Below are 23,246 nucleotides of genomic sequence, written 5' to 3' on the forward strand. Positions count from 1 at the left end.
GGGATAAAAAAGCAATACTGAGTTGCGGGATAGAGCTCAGTAGTATAAAATGCTTGCCTAGCATGCAGGAGGCCCTAGGTTTGATCACTAGCATTTGGAGGGAAAAACACCAAGTTTATAAAGTAATTAATGTCAGTCTATTTGGGCTGCTATAACAAAATATCCAAGACTGGGTAACTTTGAACAATAGAAACTTCTCACAATCGAGGCTGGGAAGTCCTGGATTAAGGTGCTAGTGGGTTGTCTGGTGAGGGTCATCTGGTTCAAAGATGGCATCCTCTGATTAAAGGGCTGAGCAAGTTACACCAGGGTTGTATTTTTTGGTACTGTTGATTGAACCCAGGAGTGCTTAACCACTGAGCTACGTACTCAACCTTTTTTCAAAAAACTTTATTTTGAGACAGGTCCTTCTAAGTTACTTAGGGCCTGGCTAAGTTGCTGAAGCTGGCTTTGAACTGGTGATCCTCCGCCTTCAGCCTCCCAAACTGCTGAGATTTCAGATGAGGGCCACCTCACCAGGTCTGGGACTATCTTATTAGGGCACAAATCCCATTCACAAGGACCCCACTATCATGATTTAATCACTTCCCCAAAGGCCCTACTTCTTAATAGAACCTCAGAGGTTAGAATTTCAACATAAGAATATTTTGAGAAACAGCATTCACACCACAGAAACATTTTTCGAGATTTTGAGTTGCTTAGAGCCTTGCTAAATTACTGAGGCTGACTAAATTTTTTTTTTATTTTTTTAGTGAAAAAAACCTCGTAGTAGCTTTAAAATTGAAATAGTTTCCTATTTTGTATTTAATACCCTTAGGTGACAGCTCACAAGATATTAGTGGTATACTTTCATAATAAATGATTTCAAAACAATAATTTTTTTTCTTAAAACAAAAATTAGGTGGAAATTTTCAATTCACAGTAATTACTAGAGACCAGATTTTTCTTTCTCTTCTTTAATAAAATCTTTCTTTAAAATATTTTTTTTTAGTTATACATGGACACAATATCTTTGTTTATTTATTTTTATGTGGTGCTGAGGATCAAACCCAGGGTCTCTCACGTGTGAGGCGAGTGTTCTACCACTACGCCACAATCCCAGCCCCTAAAATCTTTTTTATTTTAAATGAAATCCATGCGCCAATTTTGACATTAAGAAAAGGATAAACCCCAGAGACTGAGAGTTTATTTTAATCTTTTATTTTGGTTCTTTTCATTAAAAATGTATAATTTCTTTGATTCATTCAGTCATATGCTACTAAAATGTTATAAAAAATATCACCAGTGTAGAATTTGGTGTTTTTATGAGAAAACCAGAGAAATCCCTACCCACTTGATGTTTATGATGATCACATGTGATAGCTAGACTACACTGCTGTAGGAAAGAGGAAAATCAAACACCTTTTATTTTACAAATGCCCAAAGTTAGTGTCTCCACTTATGAATTCTCAGGTTATTTTAAAAAGTGACAGGCATGATTGCTTTCCTTTTAGCTATTACATAATCAAGATTTGTCCATGGGATTTGATAGCTAATGGGCACTAAATGATTATAGGCTTTTTCAATATCTATTACATCACTCTTGAAGTATGTATTCTCTGATGAGCTTTGGTTTTAGGCTTTTACACATGCAAATCTACTTTCTAGGGTTCTTCTTCCATATGGATTTTATAGTGATTAGTAAGGGATGACCTGTGGTTGAAAAGTTTCCCACATGTGTTGCACTCATAGGGTTTCTCCCCTGTATGAATTCTCTGGTGTGCAATACGTGAGGAGCTTTGTCTAAAAGTTTTCCCACATGTGTTACATTTAAAGGGTTTCTCTCCTGTATGAATCCTTCGATGTTGAATAAGGGCTGAACTTTGGCCAAATGACATCCCACATTCCCCACATCGATAGGGTTTCTCTCCAGTATGGATTCTCTGATGATTACTAAGGGATGAGTTACACCTGAATGTTTTCCCACACTCATTGCATTTGTAGGGTCTTTCTCCAGTGTGCATTCTCTGATGCTGAATGAGAGCTGAACTCTGCCTGAAGGCTTTCCCACACACTTTACATTTACATGGTTTCTCTCCGGTGTGAATTCTCTCATGAATGATAAGAGTTGAATGGGAACTTAAGGCCTTGCCACATTCATTACAATTATAAAACTTCTCACCAGTATGGATTATTCGATGTCTATTGAGTCGTGAAATAGAAGTGAAGCCTTTTCCACATTCATTACATCGATAGGGCTTTTCTCCAGTGTGAATTCGTTCATGTTGAATAAGTGATGCACTCTGACTAAAGGCTCTCCCACATTCACCACATTTGAAAGGTTTCTCTCCGGTGTGAATTCTCTGATGATAACGAAGGGATGAACTAGATTTAAAGGTGTTGCCACATTCGTTACACAAATAGGACTTCTTTCTGGGATGAACTCTTTGACCAGGAAGGGATGTGTTGCAACCAGATGCTTTCCTACCTGGATTATATTTATAAGGGTTTTCTCCAGCATGGATTTTCTGATGTATAAAAAGCCCTGACCTTCGGCTGAAGGACTTACCACATTCCTTACATCTATAGGATTTCTCCACAGTATGGGTTCTTAGATGCTTATACAGGGATGTACTGAGAGTGAAGGCTTTCCCACATTCTTTACATATGTAAGGTTTCTCTCCGGTATGAGTTATTTGATGTTGAATAAGAGCTGAACTTTGGCTAAAGGCTTTGGAACATTCTTTACATTTAAATAATTTCTCTCCACTATGATTTTTCTCATGTTTACGAAGGGATGAAGTATTAATGAAGGTTTTCTCACACATACTACATTGATAGCGTTTATCTGCTGTCATTTTTGGCTGATTAGGTAAATTTGAATTATGTTTCAAAGTGTTTCCTTTTTTTTCACATTTTGGTGGTGGTTTCTCTCTGGGAACTATCTGTTGCCTAACAACTACTGACTTTGGGTTGAAGTTCTGGCTAAATTCAACATTTTTATGGCTTCTTTCTACAATTAAGGTTTTTTTGTGGGTGACCGAAACTATCTGAAAAATTTCCTTTTTATCCTGTTTTTTCTCTAATTTGCCTTCATATATGCAAGATTTTTCTGATTTCAAGTCCAAGGGTCCAAGTCCATTCCTTCTGGATCCGATCATTATCAATCTCTGAAATGAAGAGTCTTGTGTTTGAGTTGACTTTGTGGTCTTATGATGGCTCTTCCATGCTGGAGGGGGAAAAAAAAAAGAAATTGAAGATGACTCATGTAATATCACAGAAGTTGGCTCTTTGGATCAAATGTGGAACCAATATATATTGATGTTATTAAAGAAGGTCCTGGTATCTGGCAAAAAATATAGGAAGAGAAAAAAATAGGAGAGTTAGGTAGTATAGGAAAAAAATCAATGGAGTAGAAGTACAAGGTATGAAAGAAATGAATAAAATGAACCCATTTAAAGAGAGTGAGACAGAAGATATCAAAAGGGGAACATGAATTAGAAAGTGCAGTCTAGGATCAGAATCCAAAGCGCATGAAGAACTCCTAAAGTATCATCTCAACATTCCTTTTCTTTGTGTAAGTATTCCTGATCTGTAAAGTTTTCTTTCTTTTGTTATGCCCAAATTCCTTTGTATCCTTCAGATTGAGTTCAAAAGCTAACTCTATGAGTCCTTGCTTGACTCTGAACTTTCATATTCTGTTCCCCTTATCCTAGCACTTACTAGAGTGTTTAGACACATACATACCCACATATATATACATATATATACACATACACTATATACACATTGTATGTATATACATACATATTGTATTATGTATCTTTCTATATTTCTCTCCTTATAGATCACTTTACTTTTCTAAGTGTTCTTCATAAGCAGATCAGCACATCCTATCTTCCTATAGATCCTCTTGATAGCAACTCAATTCTACACAAAACTTGTTTTATTAATCTTTCTTAATTATTTACATATTCCTAGTTTATAGAATGTTAGATATTTGTATATGCTAATTTCATATATTATACATTCACATACAAATATTTTAAGCCCCTTGTAGAAACTGCTTTTCAGGACAGCACATGGGTGGTCAGGGAGGGCCAGTTCGCACAGCATTACTGAGTTAATTTAGAGAGGTGCCACAATGTAGGCATGAGGCCAAGGGTTGTGAGCTGGAAAGGCAGCTCGTGCATCAAGCAAGAAAAGCTATGCAGGGAGGGTTGAAAAGAGTCCAAGATCAACAGCAGGCAAGAATATAAAAATGTAAAGCAGGGAGAACATGAAAAATGGCAAAGACCAGAATTTAGTAAATATTTCAATTGGTAAAAATACAATTCAGTAAATATTAAATTTTGTCAGAAAAATGGTTGTGCTTGTAGTTTGTCATTTTTCCCTGGGCTAGACATTGTTTGAAGGGATTCTTGCTGCTGCTTCTCTTTTTTTGGAAGTGGAGGTACCAGGGATTGAACTCAGGGGCACTTAACCACTGAGCCCCAGCCCCAGCCCTATTTTTTGTATTTATTTAGAGAAAGGGTCTCACTGAGTTGCTCAGCACCTTGCTTTTGCTGAGGCTGGCTTTGAACTTGTGATCCTTCTGACTCAGCCTCCCAAGCCACTGGGATTAGAGGCATGTGCTACCATACCTGGCTGATTCTTGCTTCTTACTATGTTTGAGATTCCTATTTGACTTTTGCTTTCTCATCTTTCTCACATTCACACATTTTTTTTCTGCTTAGTGAACATTATATATTTTACTTTTCTCTTTCTCAGTTTTCTTCATGAATAACTCTTCTTCTCTTCCCTCTTTAAAACAGTATTCCTAAAGGTATTGAATTCTTCTCATATAGCACATCCTCCTTGACTGGTTTTATATTCACCCACACCCATACTTTTGGTGCTTATTATAAGGGAAAGAGAATTTTTAAATTCTCTGCTTAATGTTTTCCTAGTTCCTATTGACCTAAGATATACTAAATTAAACAATCAGATTTTACTTCCTTATCTGGGCCTAAAGCATTGGGAACACTTTCCCCTGTGTTTATTGGCATTGTTTATAGGTTTGTACATGTGCTGGGAAGAAAGCAGTAAGATTTTGCACTCTGGATTCTAGCTTAAGGTAACAGCAAAAACTCTGCCTTATGACTTAGCAGGCACTGAAGGGAGACAATGAAATAGTCAGTTGTATAGATTATTTTGGAGAGCTGGGAAATGGTCAGAGCTGAAGATATACATGTAGGATATATCCACATACAGATTTTATTTAAAGATAAAGAATGGAGAGAAATTACTTGATTATTGCAACATTCAGAAGTTAAGAAAAAAATCAGGACAGTATGATGTTCCAGAAGCCAAAGAGAATAAAAAGTACTCCAGGAAGGAGTGAATAATCAATTGCGGCAAATACCTTCAGGACTAAAAACCCTGATTGTGGGCAAGATGGAGGCAGTGTAGAGCTTAGTACAGTGCTTTTAGTGAAATAGTAAGGAACAAGGTCCTACTGGAGTATACAGAGGAAACAATGGCAAGTGAGAAAGCAAAAACAACAAATGGAAAATGTTTTTTTTTTTTTAACCATAAGATTTGTTTTTATTTTTTTTTAGTCATACATGACAGCAGAATGTATTCTGACATATAATACATACATGGAATGTACATACATCAATCATATTGTCTATTCTATTCTGCTGCCCTTCCTATCCTCCCTACTCCTCCCCTTCTCTCCCATCCTTTCTCTCTATCCAATCTAATGTGACACACTTTTTTTTTCTTTTTCTCATCACAACATCATATATGTATTCTGTATAACAATGAGGTTCTCCTTCCATCTTCCGTGCAACTCCCCTTCTCCCTCTTTTTGCCCTCCCACCTCTCTTCCCTATTTAGTGGTAGTCTTCTTCTCAGGCTCTTCCTCCCTATCCCATTTGAGTCAACCCCCTTATATCAGAGAAGACATTCGGCATTTGTTTTTTAGGGATTGGATAACTTCACTTAGCATAATCTGCTCTAATGCCATCCATTTGCCTGCAAATGCCATGATCTTGTTATTTTTTTAGTGCTGAGTAATATTCCATTGTGTATAAATGCCACATTTTTTAATCCATTCATCTATTGAAGGGCATCTAGGTTGGTTCCACATTCTAGCTATTGTGTATTGTGCTGCTATAAACATTGATGTGGCTGTGTCCCTGTAGTTTGCTCTTTTTTAGGTCTTTTGGGTATAGTCCGAGAAGGGGAATAGCTGGGTCAAATGGTGGTTCCATCCCCAGCTTGGAAAATGTTTTTGAAAGTTTGGTTTAGAGGAGAATAAGGAAAATGAGACATGGACATTTTTATTTGTAATGAAAGTAATTATTGCTACAAGAGTCCATATCAATTGTGGTAAACTCATCCTAGCACTAAAGTGCCAATGCCTTAGTCTCATATTTTCCACTGAAACAGATATGAGTCTTAATTGAGGACATCCTAACTTCCTCATGATCCACTCAGAATTTGCTACAGCTCTACAAGTATGTCTCCTAAGGTGCAGTTCAACTTCTGTTCCAAAAATCAAGCACAGGCCTGCGCTAACTCATGAATAAGGTTAAAACTTAGGCTAGAAGTTTAGAACTCAGAATGATCTTGCTAATGACCACCGCCATGATGAGTTCCTGTCACTAGGTCTAGATTATCCTCCCAGGGCTCTTCCCATATTGAGAGTGTCTCTTCAATCTTCTCTCCATCCCCACACCTCCTATGTGAAGGACAACCCTGAATTTTCTCTTTCTAGCCTGCCACTGCCACTGAACTGTTTCTTAACTGTAGTTAAACATGTTAATAGTTTTGAGAAAGTTCAGGTAAATTTCAGGTAGACACAGGACATTTTTGCCTAGTATATACTCCCTTTCCTCAGGGTATGGACATCTTTCTGCCTTGCTGCCACCCAAAGCACACTTCTGTTTGTAAGTCCTTAATAAATTGCACTTGGTGCAATCCTGTGTCAGTCTGGCTTGTTCTTTCATCTTTTGGCACCTTCCATCTTGGCAGCTGGTTCTTGAACATTGGGTTTTACCAAAACAATTCCTTTTCAAAGCTTTTTTCCCCTACGTTTCCCCGTTCAAAATGACATCATAACCGTTTCAATGATTTTTTTCTATAAATTTTGGTTTCATCTTGAAATCTTCTTTCCCCTGCATTTCAAGTCTAGGCAGTCACCAAATTCTCTTAAATCCATTAGGTGAAAGGCCTCCAACAGCCATCACTGATCCACCCAAGATCAGAATTTTCTTAACTCTACAGTGACTATTGCTTCTGACCTTCAGTTTGTTCCTTTGACCCCAGTATCTCACCTTTCTAGTATTATTTCCCACTGGATTTACTTTTTAATACAGAAAGCTCCTCTTGCTATTTCAAAGAGTATTCATTGCTCCTTACTTTATGCATTTATCAAATAGTTAAAAGATACCTAGTATGTGTTAGGCTATAACCTAGGTACTGGTAATCTACAGTATACTACAGATCCTGTAGTAAAAAGAAACCGTTCATTTCTTCAAAGAGTTTATAGTTTGGCATAGAAATGAAAAAATGAATAGACAATTACAACACAATGTGATAATTTCTACAACAAACATGCAAGGTAGAAACGGATGCAAACGTGAGCTTAGACCACCATCAAAACTATCCTTAGATGGTGGTGGGTGCAGGTAGGCAAGGGATGCAGATACTGTTTAGAGTTTTCTGATATCTAAGATGAGACTTTAAAAGACCAGTCATAGGATAGATGGGGGGTGAAGTCATCACTAGTCTTTGAACCCAAGTCAACCTTCCAGATTTATTTCCTGAAGTGTCCTTCCCCACCTTATTCTTCAGCTAGATTCATAAAATGATCCAAGTCATTTCTATAAAAATGTTGCTTGTATTTGCAGTCTCACAAAGTTTCTAGAATTAGAGAATGAGGGAGCTATATGCAGGGAATTATATATATCACCATGATAGAGGGTAGAATGGCACATTTGTAAACATCCTCCAGATGTTTATGTTTCTGGAAAAGAGAAACATTCTAGAAATTGTATGGTTGGTAACTAATTTAAAAAAAATTTAATTGTGGAAATTTTGCAGCAATATAAAAGAGAAAATTGTACAATGAATCTTCAAACAAGTTTCAACCACCATTAATACTGTTCCATCTATATATTATAATGGGTTGATTTGTCACATCCCCCAAATATGTTACAGTCCTAATTTCTAGTACTTGAGAAGGTAACCTTGTTTGGAAATAGGGTCTCTATAGATTTGATCAAATTAAGATGAGGACATTATGGTGGTCCTGAATCCAATATGACTACTGTCCTTGGAAACTGGCAAAATCTGGCCATTTTTCAGAAATTCATGACAGAAAAATGAGGATGCAATGTGAAGGTAGAGGAGTTAGGACTGATGCAGCCAGGAGCCAAGGATTACCAAGGACTGCAGGCAACACTATGAGCTAGGAAGAGGCAAGGAGGGAAAAACCTAGTTTCAGAAGGAGTAGGGTTCTGCCAGTACCTTGACTTTGGGCCTCCAGAACTGTGAGACAATACATTTCTGTTGTTTTAAGCCAATTGGTCTGTGGTAATTTCTACAGCCATAGCACAATAATATAAACCCTTACCTCTCTTCCAATAAATTATGCTACAGGAGACCTCAGACATCAATTGTTTCATGCATAAGTGTGTCAAAGTTACACTTATCGCTGTCACTGAAATGCACACTATTGTTTGTAATTATTTTTGTCCTTAGGATATAAACTACAAATAAATGAAATTGCTGTGATGTAAAGGAATTTGAAATAATTATCTATATTGCTAAACTAACCAACCTGAAACACAATTAGGGTCATTTGTTTCATTTTGCTCTCAACATCTGGGGGATACTTTTTCATTTTTAAATTTTACTTTATAATTTTTTGAAATGTCTTTGTATTTCCAAAGTCAAATTAAGAAAAGATATCTTAAAAAAAAATCTAGATTCTATTCCTAATCCCGTCATCCTCTTATTTCCTTTACCTTATAAAACCATTTTTATTGATCTGCTTTTATCCTTTTTTTCCTGTATCTATCTTTTTTAAAAAATTGTAAGTACATATATAACATACCTACTTTTTTTTTTTTGTACTTCCTCGGCCCCTTCTTAGATGACAGTGGAATTTACAGAGATCATCTTTATTTCTTTATACAGCTGCAGAGAATTTCACTATGTGTATACACCAAAGTTTATTCAACTAGATTACTTTGATGAATCTTTGGGCTAACACTAATTTTAATACATCAAAACTTTACATTGGCACTTGATAAAGGTATAGCTTAAATAATTTCCCACATTGCTAATAACATTGATAAAATCCTAATCTCAAGTGGACCTGCTGGCTATCATTACCCAAAACTGCATGTAATCAAGTCCAGATGTTTTCCCAGTGGAGAAGAAAGCTGGCGTAGAGCCAGCCCAGAATGAGGAAGCTCTCTGTGTAGCGAACAAGAAAAAGTTTTAATATGCACCAAGTGAAAGGGGCAGAATAAGGTGTATTATATACTACTTTTATCTAAATATATTCCTATATGTAGTGTATTCTACATTTATCCATTGCTACCTCTCACTCACCCTTCATCATATCCACTCTGGCTTTCTGCTCCTACCACCTAATGCCACTAAGACCTCCATGTGGCTAGGACAAGACACTTTCTTCGATTCTCACCTAACTTACTTCTAGAAATACCTGACAACAATCCCTTGCTTTCCTTGGGACACTCTCCTCCTAAGCTATGGTGACCCCATACTTTGCTTCATGTTGTGGCTCATTTTTCTTGAGCTACAATCTTCTTTGTACCATCAGTTTTCTCTACCTGCTCTTTTAATTCATAGAGTTCCTTAGGGCTTAGTTTCTGGCCACCAAACTTTTCTCTCTTTGTTTTTTTCCACTGGCTAGCTTCAATTACAAACTTATATTCTAGGCAAGAAGTCTCTACTTGTCATACACACTTCCAGATTATCTACTCAAAACAGCAACTCAGATGCCTTAATGACACCTCAAAGTTAATATGCCTAGAACCAGATTCATGATCACTTCATCCAACCTGTTTAATCCTCTGATTCTATAAATGGCACTATTCTCAATCAAATCCTCAAGAGGCAGCCTCTTGTTCCCATCATCTCATCAACTACCAAGACTTTTTTATTCTACCATATAATATATTCCAAATCTATCCACTTCTTATTTCTACTGCTACCATTCTATTATGCATCTTGCCTTTGGTGGTACCAAACTCTCGCCAATTTACTTCTTCAGTACACCTATACTTGACCTCCCTATGGATTCATTCTTCTCTACCTGACTACTTGAAATGCTTCTGCCCCTACCACCTAACATCACTAAGACTTCAATGTGGCTCACCGTAGCCTCTTTTTTCCTCTTACTGTAACCTGAGCCTTCTCCCTAGGCTATCTTAACCTCACTCACTGTTTTAATTATCCTCTATGGACCAGGTTCTTGCAAATTTACATTTCATACTCAGTCCTGACATCTCCAGTTGGATAACTGGGCCAACTAAAGACAATTCAATTTAATTAATTCCAAACCAAATTCATACCATCTCCCATACTCGATCTCCTTCCAGTGAATGATATTTTGTTCTTTCCAGAACGAGCCACCAACTAAGCAAGTATCCCTAACAATTCCATCTCCTTTATTTTCCTTATCAATTCCATCTCTAAGTCCTATTTTTACTTTCCAGATATCTTTGGAATTGGCTTGCTTCTTTCTATGTCCATCAGAACTAACCTAGTCTTAGTCATTTCTGCATTTACCATAAAGCTGGACGTCTACTCTGGCCAGCCACTATTTTAGACAATAGGAAAGTGGGAATGAATGAAAGAGGCAATTCTTCATAAGGGAGCTAACAATGCAAAGAAAGAGACAGATCATATATAAATATGTACTATTATGCAGTGATAAGCATGCTGAGGGGAAGAAACCTGTGGGACATGAGGAAATGAATCATGCATGCATGCGGTCATCAGGAAAAAGAATGGGTATCAGACAGGAAAAGTATGTGCAAAAAAAGAGATGAGAGCCAGGATGATTAGAGTCCTTGCATAAAGGGCAGAGAAGAAGTAGATGAAGGTCAAGAGGCTAGACCATTATAGGTCTCTAAAGGCCATAATGAAGATTCTTGATTGTACTCCATGGAATGGAATCCTCTAAAGGCTTTGAGCATGCAGCAATTTGACATTATTTACTTTTTAAAAAGATCCTTTTGATAGCTACAAAGGAAAGAGAAGTTGATGGCAGCAGGGGGAGGTAGAGGGCCCATGTATGGGTCTTTGTTGGAGGGCAGGGGGACAGCAACAGCACTAATTCATACATATTAAACAGGGCTGCAGAGTATTGTGACTCCACTGATACTGTATAAGAAGTCACTTTTTAAAACCATTGCATGCCACTTTGGTAGGGCTGCTGCTAATCTGTATAGCAGCTTGTGCAAATCAGGAAAAGATGCCTTTCCTTCAGGCAGATGCTGCCCAGGCAAACCTTACTAGAGCATAGCAGGTAACACTCGAGGTGACCACCCTGCATTTCAGTCCATCTTAGATGGCTTCTTGCTTTGAGAGGACAAAAGAATTGGAAACAATGGGAAGAAAATATTATCTTTCACTGCATGGAATCTAATATTTTTACATTTGGGTGGGAACCAAACTTATGAGCTGTACAAACAAGTTTAACTCCATTATTCTTAGTACAACTATTCTAGAAAAGCACAACCTCAAATGATTATGTTTTTGGTTCATATTCTAAGCAAGAGACCCAAATCAGAGATGCAGACCCTTTGAGCCATATCTTCCTGTCTTTTAACTTAAACTTAGAAAGCCAGGGATGACACAGGTTGTTTTTCTCATAATTTTTTTTTTGTTGTTTTTTTTTGGAGGGGGGCATTGTTCCTATTTATTAACAGTTCTGAATTGAAAAATAACTTTGTAAAAGTGCATTCTGAGGCTATTGGAGGTTCTAGGGAATCCTGCTCTCAGAGCATGAGCTTTTCTGTAACTGGTTTTTCAAGGGTTAGGATTTTGGTTCTGGTTGAAAGTTAATTATAATAGTAGGTACTTCCAAAAACATCTAGGTCCTTCAACTGTGCTCTTGGGGAGTGAGCTTCTTTTGGGAAGGGCTGTTCAGAGGACACCATAATCCAGGGACATGGGTGCCTCACCAGAGGTGTAACACATCCACACCACACATCAGCTCCCCTAGGACTACCACCTCATGTCTACCTTTCACCAAAAAGAGGAAGTCCACCCCATGGGGTAGAGGGTAACAGCACAGAAAATAGTTTTGATGTCCTTCATTGTACTTAGTGATCACTCACAGCTTTCCTTCAAGGCTGTCTTCTGAAGCTGAGAAGGGGTGAGTTGAGAGGTGAGTGCCCAGCCTCTCTCTGAACAGCCCTGAATCTTGGTACTCAGTCTAATCTCACTCACACTTACCTTTCTCATGAAGGAGACTCACTCCTCCTTCAGAAGCTCCCAAGGCAGGTGATTTCTCCTAATCACAGGTTATGATTCTTTCTCCTCTTTCTCTGATCTTTCCCACCAGAGTCAGGCCTCATATAATAGCCAGATTGATGCCTCCTAACTCCAAAGTTTCCCTGCTATCTGAGCTCTCTGTTTATTTTGGGGTGGTTTCTGGCAGTTTCCAAAGAATTCATTTATTTCTCCAAAATGACGGTTAAAAGATAGACAACTTGGGTTTCCATCTCAAAAATTGTCACCTTAATTGAGAAGTCCCCAGCATGGGCACGGTTGTACCAAGGCAGTCTGTCCTGTGCTCTTTCTTCCCTGGGCTGGGACATGGGAGGCTGTCTCTGACCGTCTGACTTGACGTAGCCTCCTATGTGTCTCCTCTCTATGTTCTCAGGCTCCCTAAGTCAGTTGGAAGCTGCTTCTGTGGAGGGTGAACCTGTGCAGCTCCAGGAAACTCACAACTCTTCAGCCCTTCCCAGGCTCTCCAATTCTCAGACCAAATCCTGTTACAGGGCCGGGGCTCAGCAGGATCTGCTGTCTTCTGCAGTTTCTTCTACTCTTCTTGCTTGAACTGACCTTTCTCCAGACCTTCCCTGACACCACTTCCTATGCCTCCACAAACTCAGATCCCCAGCCTTTCTTGGATGACAATCACCTCTTCTGTTTCTTTCTTCTGATAATTTAACCTCAGGTTTGTTCACAAAGTCCTTTCTCTCTTAACCATCTCTCAAATGTTGGTTTCCTAGGATTCTGTTTTCTGCTCTGTTCCTTTACCTGGTCAACTCAAGGTGACAATTACCCCTTTGAACTGAGGGTTCCTTGACCTCTACTTGGAGTGCCAATCAGTCTGTCTCCCTTACACAACTGCCCACCTGTAACCTCTACCCATGTATGTTACTCACATCTCAAATGAAAACCATTCCACACTGAATTCCTCAGACTCCCTTATCAAGCTGGCTCTTCCTCTGTCCCCTGATCCTCACAGCAGGTGCCTCTAGTCCAGGCCCACTGGCTTCCTGCCTGAATTCCCATGAATTCTGTGAGGCTTCCAACTCTAGTTTTGCCTCACTTCAATAATGCCTCCTAAGAGACCATTCTTATTAACTTCTAATTAAGAGAACTTCGTGAACATATTCTCTTTGTGAAAATTAAAACATTACATGGAAACAAAGTCCTCTTTTATTAGATTCATTCCAAGAGTAATTGCTGTTACCAGTTAAGGTGTGTCCTTGTAACTCTGTGTGTTTTCCAAACCTTCCTCTCAGTGCTTATTTGCATATTTCACAAACATCTAATATTCTTTAAATATAAATAGTAACATATGGTGATATTTTGTAACTTGCTTTATTCCTTGATGTGCCTTGCAGCTCCATCCACATTAGGGTGTTCTTTCTTTCTAAACTGTGACAACGTTTGCCAGAGTAAGGACACATCATTGTTTCTTTAGCCATTCCTTTATTAAGGAGCATTTGTTTCTGATTCAGACCAATTTTTCTAAAATATCAGGGGTAAAAAAGTTCTTCTGCTTAAATTCTTTAAATATTTCTGGTCATCCAAGGAACAGTTCAAATCTCTTAGAACCGTACCAAAGCATTTACAGTGTGGCCCTTAGACAGCCTCCCATCTCATTGTCTTCCTTGTCTCTTTCATACCTGCAGCTTCAGCTAGAATGAATTATTTATAATCCCTTAAATTACACTGTTTGTTGAATGAATACATAAAATGCAGCACTTTTCAGAAATAACAGGAAAGAATAAAAAGAGCTCTAGAGAGATTCATTTTGTGAAGTGATTATGAGCAAAGAAGCAGAAGCTCATGTCTAGGGGCCTGGGCTTTCCCTTCCCCATCAACTTCTTGAGGCCTGAGAACCCTAAAGGAAGTTTCCCAATTAACACACTCCAAGCTGCACCTTTCTCTGAACCAGACTGATACCTGCAGCGATTCCTCTCTGTGCTTATTTGCATATTTCACAAACACGTAATATTCTTTAAACATAAATAGTAACATATGGTAATATTTTGTGCTACCCACTCACCAAGAGAGGTGCCTCCAGGGTTTTCTTTCTCTACCTTCCAGGGATCTTCTCCCTTCTGCAACAGGGAGATCACCTTTGGTTTGATAAATGGGAGTCCTCCTAATAGAAAATAATTAAAATTAAAAAAACTCAGAACAACACAAAACGAAGATCAATCTGTTACAGAGATTACATGTGGCCCACAAAGCCTATACTACCTGGTCTTTTATAAAGTTTGCTGACCCCTAGAAAAAACAAATGGGAAAGGCAAGTGGAAGGTCCAGAGGTTGGATGAAGCCTTCTGCCAAGAGTTGCAAACACCACAGAACAATCACAGTGGGAAAATGATACCTGAACTATGAAGAAACTTCTAATGTGTAATTACATAGAAGGAAGGTGATGGTTACCAAGATCACCTCCTCCATTCCTAAACACAGGGCAATTCTATACCTGTAAGAGGAACATGTTCTCAATATTAATTTACAAAGATATGATTTGTATAATCATAAGGCAAACCTCAGCTAAACTTTTTTAATGACCAACAGCTTTTATTCAGGGAAGCAGGTGCTGAAATCTAATTTCTGAACTGTGTCCAGAGGGGGTTTCCTTACCCAGTGAGGCCAGGTTACTATAGTTCTCCAGCATCACCTCCCGGTACAAGCTTCTCTGGGAAGGATCCAGCTTTTTCCACTCATCCCGAGTAAAGAGCACAGCCACATCCTCGAAAGTCACTGATACCTGTAAGAACAAGCCACTCCAGCTCTCCCAGGACCAGCCCTCACACAGCATATAGATGGAGAAAATGGAGAAGGACAGGCTACCATGAAATCCTGTTTATACTATTTAAGGTTCTCGAGGTGCCAGGTCTTTTCTTTAATGAATATTCATCCAGTGACAAAAACACACCCAACAGAAAGAATTATGAATGTAGCTGCTATATCTTAGGATCTTGAGCGACCCCCAAAGGCCCAGGTGTTAAAGGCTTGGTTCCCAGCCCAAGATGCTTTTGGGAGGTGGTGGAAACTTTAAGAGTTGTGGCCTAGTGAAAGGAAGTTAGGCCAATAGGGTGAGCTCTTGTAGGGGATTTGGGACCTTGGCCCCTTCTTATTTCTCTCTCTCCATGTTCCAACAGTCATGATGTGAGCAGCTTCCTCTGCTATGCACTTCTGGTCATGAAGTAATGTTCTACCACAGGCCCAAAATGACAGGCTTAAGTAACCATGGGCTGAACCTCTGAAACCATGAGCCTAAATAAACATTTCCTCCTTACAAGCTTATTACCTTGGTATTTTGTAATATCAATGGAAAGCTGACTAACACACTGGCCTTGTGTTAACCACTACAAAAGATGTGTAAAGGGATTAAGGCCATTAGTGGGAGTGTTAATTAGAACAATCTGACAGATTTGATAATACGTATTACAAAGCCCGGGAATGTTTATATTCTTAATTTAACAATGATTGTATTTGTACTATAATGAACAGTACACAAAATTGCACATACAAGAAAACTTATCATGGTGTTTGCAGTAGCAAAAAATGGAAAAAACCTAAATATTCATTGATGAAGACTAGGTTAAATAACTTAAGACAGGCAATGTCTGCTTATTTGAATTGAAGATAGTAATTACAAAAAGTAAAATAGCTGTCAGTTATTGAATGCTTTCTATGGGCAAAGTACTGCTCTTAAAGCTTTATGTTAATCTTTTATGTATAATCTATTTAATCTTCACCACAACTTAAGAAGGTAATATCATTGTCCCCATTCTACCAAAAAAAAAAAAAAAAAGTATGAAAAGGATAAGAAATCTGTCCTTAAAAAGTCACACAGCTGATCAGTGATAGAAATGGAATTCCAAACCCAGTGGTTGTCCTAGACTCCATTCCTAGTCAATCTGTACATCTGCTTCTCAACGCCTACCTCATAGGGTTAGGAAATATATAAATGAGATAATCTATATAAGAAGCTGAATTTCTTTGAAGAAGCCACATCTATATTTTGAATTAATTTTTATTGGTGCATTATAATTATACATAATAATCAAATTTATTGTGACACAGTTGTATATGCGTATAACATAAATCAGTCAGTTTTATTCCCCAGTGCCATCTATATTAAAGATCAAGCAGACTGACCTCAGCTGAGAACATCCTGATTATGGAGAGATGGCAAGTTGCAGGTTGAGAGTCAAAATTAGCTTGGGCTACATTATGGACTTAGAAAAAGAGTCATTTACTTAAACTTTTGTATCTCACCTAACATTCTCCTAGGTAAACCTCTTAAAATGTATTAACGGCTTAACAGACCTCTAGTCTCCACCAACCCTAAAGCTAAGAAGGCTGCAACAGTCAATACCTATAGGAAAAACTTTCCCTTTCTGCTACAGCTCACCTACCTACTGGCCTCACCAACATATTTCTTAAAAATATTGATTCATGACTTTTGTTCATTGGCTATAAGTTCAGGTAATCTCTTCCACAGCAGAACAAGTCATTCAGGCAACTTGAATCCATGTTTCTGTGCCACTCATACTTGGTTCAGAGTAAGTTATCTTATTTTCTTTAAAGTCAAGTTATTGTTTTATGTTATCATTTACAATGGAGATGGATAGTGATGATGGTTCCTTAACAATGTGAATGTATACACTTAAAATGTCACTGAATTATACACTCAAAAATGATTAAAATTATACAGTATGTACATTTTAGAATAAAAAATTTAAGATAAAATACATATACATATGCACATAGATAAATGGACATAAAAAATGATTTTTATGGTACACACCAAAGGGCTGTCAATGGTTATCTCTAGATGTAGAAGCAAATGACTCTTTACTTTCTTTAAAATGTGATATCATGAAATATACACTTGGTCTTCATTCCATTTCTTGGCATGGAGCTCCTAAAATCCATAGAATCTTCAAAAGTGATGAATGACAAGTGACTTTTTGTATGCTTAGAACTGACAAAAGCTAGGAGCTGATAGTGAAATTGGCCAATGATTTAATATATAGTGCCCGTGTTAATGGAGCCTCCAGAAAAACTCGAAAAGAAAGGATTTGGAGAATTCTTTGAGGGTGGCATACCATACTTCATTTGATGCACCTCTTTATTTGTATCCTTTCTGATAACTTATTTTTTATTGTTTTGGTGATAATTTTTATAATAAGCTGGTACATGTTTCATTAATTTTGTGAACTGCTCTACCAATTTCATAAAGGAGGGGTTGCCAGGGAACACTAATTAATATCTGGTTGGTCATAACTGGCCTAAACTGCTGACTGAATTGGGGAAAGTCTTTCAGAGCTGTTATCCCCAGGAAGACAGTGTCAAAATTAAATTAAATTAGGCTGGAGTGATGGCTCAGTGGTAAAACACTTGCCTCATATGTATGAGGCACTGGGTTCAATTCTCAGCACCACATAAAAATAAATAAATAAAATAAAGGTATTGTTTCCATTTACAACTAAAAATATATATATATAAAATTGAATTAAAGGACACCTAGCAGGGTCTGCTTCTGTAGCATTACTTGCTCTGTGGGTGAGGAATCTCCCTGTCCTGCCAATCCTAGCAATGTTGCGAGAGTATAGTGGGAAAAACTGACTTTTACTATTCATATATATTTTTTTTAATTCTCTGAAATTTATACCATGAACATGCAATATATGACAAGAAAAACAATTTATTGGTATATGGAAGGAATATAAGAAATGATCTTTGCCCTCTAAGAATTTACAATCCATATTGTACACAAAGAAAATGCATTAAATGATTTGAACAATGAAAGACAGCTGTGTAGAGGTTGTGGGTATAGTTCAGTGGTAGAGTGTCTGACACGCAAGAGTCCTGGGTTAGATCTCTAATTCTGCAATACAACAAAACTGGCAGGACAGGTAAGAGCATATGCCATCTTCTACTTCAATCTTCATTTCAGAGACAAGGAAAATCAAGTGCAACCAAGAACTGAGATCATATGCTTTTACTAGTGGCAGCAGAAAGACCATAACTTAAGTATTCCAGTTGTGAATCCAGCACTCACTCTGGTCTTAAAGTTCCTGTCACTGAGTTTTACGTACCACATCCCATACTAACCCATGGGCAGCAGGTGAGGATAGGGAGATGCAGTAAGAGGATTCACCTACACACAGGGATGAAGAAAGTTTTTGGCAGTAGAACAATTTGGCCCTGTCCGAATAGAATGGGAAAGGCTTAAAGAAAACAGAGCAGGTGAACATACAATGGTGGGTCCTGGCCATAGCCTCAGAAAATGAAACTCCACCATGTTTGCGGGTCCCTGGAACAGGTAGCTGGGTCTGTCCATACTCTGAATGACATACCAGAGAAGTGGCTGGTTCAAGCATGGATTGAAGGCCAGATGTACCTGAGAATGAACTTGGGTTACTTGTCTTCTTTGAGCCTCAGTTTTTTCTTGTGTCTATAAAATGGGGAAGTTTTAGTCAGCTTTCAGTTACTCTAGCAAACACCTAAGGTGGTTTATTATGGTTCACAGTTTTGGAAGTTTCAGTCCATCTTTAGTCCTGTTGTTTTGGGGCCTGTGGTGAACATGAAGGAGAGGAAGCCCATTCATCCTATAGCTGGGAAGAAAAAGAAAGAAAGAGGAGGAGGCCAGGGTCCCAGTATTCCCTTCAAGGGCTTCAAGTCAGGTCACACTTCCAGTGACCTAACTTCCTCCTACTAGATCCCACTTCCTAAAAGTTCCTCTGCCTCCTAATAGTACCACAGGTTAAGGGCCATGTCTTAAACATATGGGCATCTAGGGACCATATTATATAGGAGATAACTGATCCAAATTATATAGGGATAACTGCCATGCTGTTGTGAGAATGAGAAACAACAAATGCAAAACCCTCAGAACATTCCCCAGCATGTTGGACACTCAAGAAATACCAACTGTTAGTTAGTGTTAGATGAAGGTAAGTGGGAAGGACTAGTATTTTCTGGGTCCCAGAAACATTGTATAATTAAAAAAATTTTATGATGCTGGGGATAAAACCCAGGGCCTTATAAAAAAGCTAGGCAATCACTCCACCTCCAGTTTTTTACTAATTTCTATCCATGAAATTAATATTATTATAAATATAGTATCATTCAGCTACCACAATAAGCATACACTAAGCAATTATTATGTGCCCAGCCTTGATCCAAACACTTTTTATGTACTAACGCATGTCATCCTCTCATCTATCCAAGGAAGTAGGCATAGCTGTTATTTTGATTTTATAGGTGAGGCACTAATAGGTGGAGTTATTTGCCCAAGGCCCATAAACAGTAACAAAGGAATTGAGTTAAAATGTGGCTGTCTGTTTTGAGGACTCCACTTCCCAACCATAGCATGTGCTGGTTCTGTATCACCAACATCTCACAAGATCCTCATGGAAACCTCCTGCAGCTTCCTGAGGAGTATATTCTTTGCCTTCAGAGAAAAAGACCTCGTCACTGTGTGCCCTGCAACATAGCTATTTTTTGTTCAAAGGTTATGTCACCTGCATGGGGTACCTCCTTTAGTTTCCTGACACAGAGGAGAGAATGGCAGGTCAAGATCAGTTGACCTGAGAGTAAAAACTGGTAACAGGCAAAACACTTGCTCAGAGGTAGGGGGGAAAAAGCATTTTGCGGGCAGGGAAGACAAGAATGAGTGAAGAAGGGAGGGCCAGAAAGGAATTTTATCAGGTTTGCATGTTTGTTCTGTCCCTAGTGCGGCATCTAATCCTATCAAATTAGTAATCACACAATGGATTGAGATTAATGAATAAAAATGTGTTTAACAAGAAAAAAGTGTACACTAGACATGTGTGAGTATGGGCAGTATTCCTTACAGAATCCACCACCTGTGAGGGTGGACCAGCTACCCCAAGATCAAAGGACTTGTGCTCCAAATTCTGGTAAAAGTTATATTGTAAGTGGGAGGGGGAAAATCCACCCACTAAGAACAGAGATGGCAATGAGCTCACCTGGGACCTTGCTTCCCTTTGCTCAGGAGCCATGTCCTTTTTTGGGCTCTTCTCCCCAGGGTGGGTGCAGTTTCCAGAAGGCAGATCTAAGAGAAGAAAAGGAACCACAAGAAAGCCCCCTCTGCTTTCCACTCCTCAGAATCAGGAGCTCTGAAATTCGACCCCCATGTGCCCAGAGAGGAAAGTCAGGAGCTGGGAGTGGACAAAATCAGAGAAAAGGGCTGGGGCCATCCTGGATCAGGGCCCCATCTGTAGCTTTCCAGAAGCAAGACTCAGAAAGACATGGGACTTCATCAGCAGCAGGACTCACTGAGCCTCACCAGGTGCCAGGCACCAACAGGCTTACACTGTTCAATCCCACATAGTCAGCAGGCATTGCTAGCACTCCGTTTCACAGGTCAGAAAAGTGAGGACAGAGTGCACCAGTTCACACAGCCAGTGAGAATGGCGCCAGGAATCAGGTCCTTGAGCATCCGCTCTAACCTCATTGTGCAACTTGCAATTTTTCCTCCAAAATTTCTACCCAAATTCCTCTGTCTCCTTTCAATGAATCAATTCCCAGATTTTAGAGAAAGCTGTTTCTGAAAAGGAAAACAGTGGTTTTCCTATGGGGGGAAGGGGGTCAAGCGCAGAAACCAAAAACTTGGGTACCAGTCTTAATTGTGCCATAGGGGCACCCTGCACCCGTCTCTTCGGTGAGACAGATCACGATGTCTGCCACCGCACAGTGCTGAAGCCATAGGGACGAAGCTTATTTTCTCACGCGTTCCAAAGAGGCCGGCAGGAAACCAAACGCTGGCAGGGCAAGGCAGAGTAGGGCAGGGAACGCGCAGTGGACAGACCTGGGTTAGCAGGAGGTGGGCCTGCCGCAAACGCGGGCCAAGAGCACCACCTGACACGCTTGAGGCGACGTCGCGGGACAGCTTGCGGGGACAGGCGCTGGGGTGTTGCCCGAACCACAAAGGCTTCTCCGCGCACCTCGTGGGCCTGTTCTCCACGCCTGGGCGCCGCATCCTCCCGAGGCCCGGGTCTGCCTCCCGCCGCCCTCTGCCGCTCACCTCCCTAGGCTCGTGGCTTCAGGGATGATGCCTCGCCGGGCGGTGCTCCTCAGGCAGGAAGGTCCGGAACCGCCCCGCCCGCCAGCAGGCTGGCGTCGGGACCCTGCCGGCAGGCTACCTCAGCCCCGGGCGTCACGCATCCACCAGCAAACTCCGCGGCCGCAAAGGTCCAGGCATCCCGGGCTGGTGGAACAGGGTTGGCCGCTAACGCCTCTGGGAAATGAAGTCCACTTGACACTCGAGGATTCTGGGAAGTGTAGTTCTCCGCATTTTTTGAGGCGAGGCGCTGGCTGAACCTATCTGGTTCCCAGACCTCAGTTGAGTGCTCCCTCTAGTGTGCTGGGGTTCGCTGATTCCCTCCAAGAATATTGGATTCCAAGAAGTGAATCTTCATCGAGGGCAGCATCTCGTACTCTTCATGTGTGTGAATGATGGTGTGGCCATCAGACACTGGCCAAGAACCAACCCATTGCAGTTATTCATCGAAAGGATACAGAACGCCTGCTATGAGCCAAGTCTTATTGCGAGCCATTTGAAAAAACATGGGTGAACAAACCTAACATCATTGGTTTGGAGTAACTTTTAGCCGGTAGGGAGCAAACAGTGTCTGTTTTCTGATGCTAAAACAAAATTCTTAATGCTGGATACTTTATAAAGCAAAGATAATTATTTAATTCATGGATTTGGAAGCTGGAGGACCAAGATTTTATTGGCACTATCTGTTTTACCTTTGGTAAAGGGCACCTTGACTTCATCATAGCATGGTAGAGAAATGGGAAGGAAAACAATCATAAGCAGAAAGAGCAGCACATGGGTGGCTTTGCTTTATAATAGTCCACTCTTGGGAGAATAAACTCACTCTCAAGAGCATTAATTGCTTCTGAAAGCAGCACCTCCAATGACGTAATTCTTAGAGATTTCATCAAATCAACACCACCACTGTTGACTAAACTCTAGCACATAAACCACAGGAGGACAAACCACATCCAAACTCTGGTACCCCACATGGACTGGTCAGATATGCTGAAGTGACCACCCCTCTTCCAGAAATATGATTCTGTAGAACTTGTGTCTTTTTTTTTTTTTTTTTGCTCTAAACACACAAATTAGAATTCTTCATAGGAAACCTGCTTTGGAAGTGCCCTGGACCTCATAAAGGCTTTGCTCCATGGGTATTTTATCATAGCAAGAGGAAACAGAATAAAACAGTTAACAAACATACCTAGGCATTTTAAAAGAAAGAAAGCTTAGATGAGAGGTTGGACCTTAAATCTAAGATCAGATAGATATGACTTTTGAGCCATGCTCCTCCTGACCAAGCATTCAGAAATATCTTCTGATCCAACAGCCATCATCCTGCCTGATGTCACACCATTATATTGTGTTACTCATTTTAAAAATACATATAAAGAGTAAAGCATGTCAGGTAGTCTGTATTAGACATTGCCTTTCAATGACAGTAGTTTAAGAAGTGCACACAGCTCTTCCAGCAGCTGTTTTTTCTGATGTTTCAGGTGACAGCTCAGATACAAGGAAGGAAGACTCACACTGACTTTGAAGCCCTAAGCCCCTACCACATCCAATGTCTCTTAACATGGCCTAAGAATACAGTGGTTCAGTTTCTAGTGTCCTTGCTTGGCATTCACCAGTCCAGGTACAATTTACCAACCTGGAGTCATTTTTATCATAAACA

At 39.5% G+C, this 23,246-nt stretch overlaps 1 protein-coding gene across 1 annotated transcript; it reads right to left on the reverse strand.

Moving 5' to 3' along the window:
- Positions 1-1,214: 1,214 nt before the first annotated feature.
- On the reverse strand, positions 1,215-21,727 carry LOC143399068 (zinc finger protein 354A). The gene is made up of 5 exons (XM_076855795.2): positions 21,554-21,727; positions 20,496-20,581; positions 15,130-15,256; positions 14,540-14,638; positions 1,215-3,208 (listed from the first exon to the last, which is right to left on the reverse strand). The coding sequence occupies exons 2-5, from the start codon at positions 20,526-20,528 to the stop codon at positions 1,644-1,646; spliced, it is 1,824 nt and encodes a 607-aa protein (XP_076711910.2). The 5' UTR covers positions 20,529-20,581; positions 21,554-21,727; the 3' UTR covers positions 1,215-1,643.
- Between the last annotated feature and the right edge of the window lie 1,519 nt (positions 21,728-23,246).

The sequence above is a fragment of the Callospermophilus lateralis genome, chromosome 5 (assembly GCF_048772815.1).
Source record: "Callospermophilus lateralis isolate mCalLat2 chromosome 5, mCalLat2.hap1, whole genome shotgun sequence".
In the NCBI taxonomy this organism is placed as follows: Eukaryota; Metazoa; Chordata; class Mammalia; order Rodentia; family Sciuridae; genus Callospermophilus; species Callospermophilus lateralis.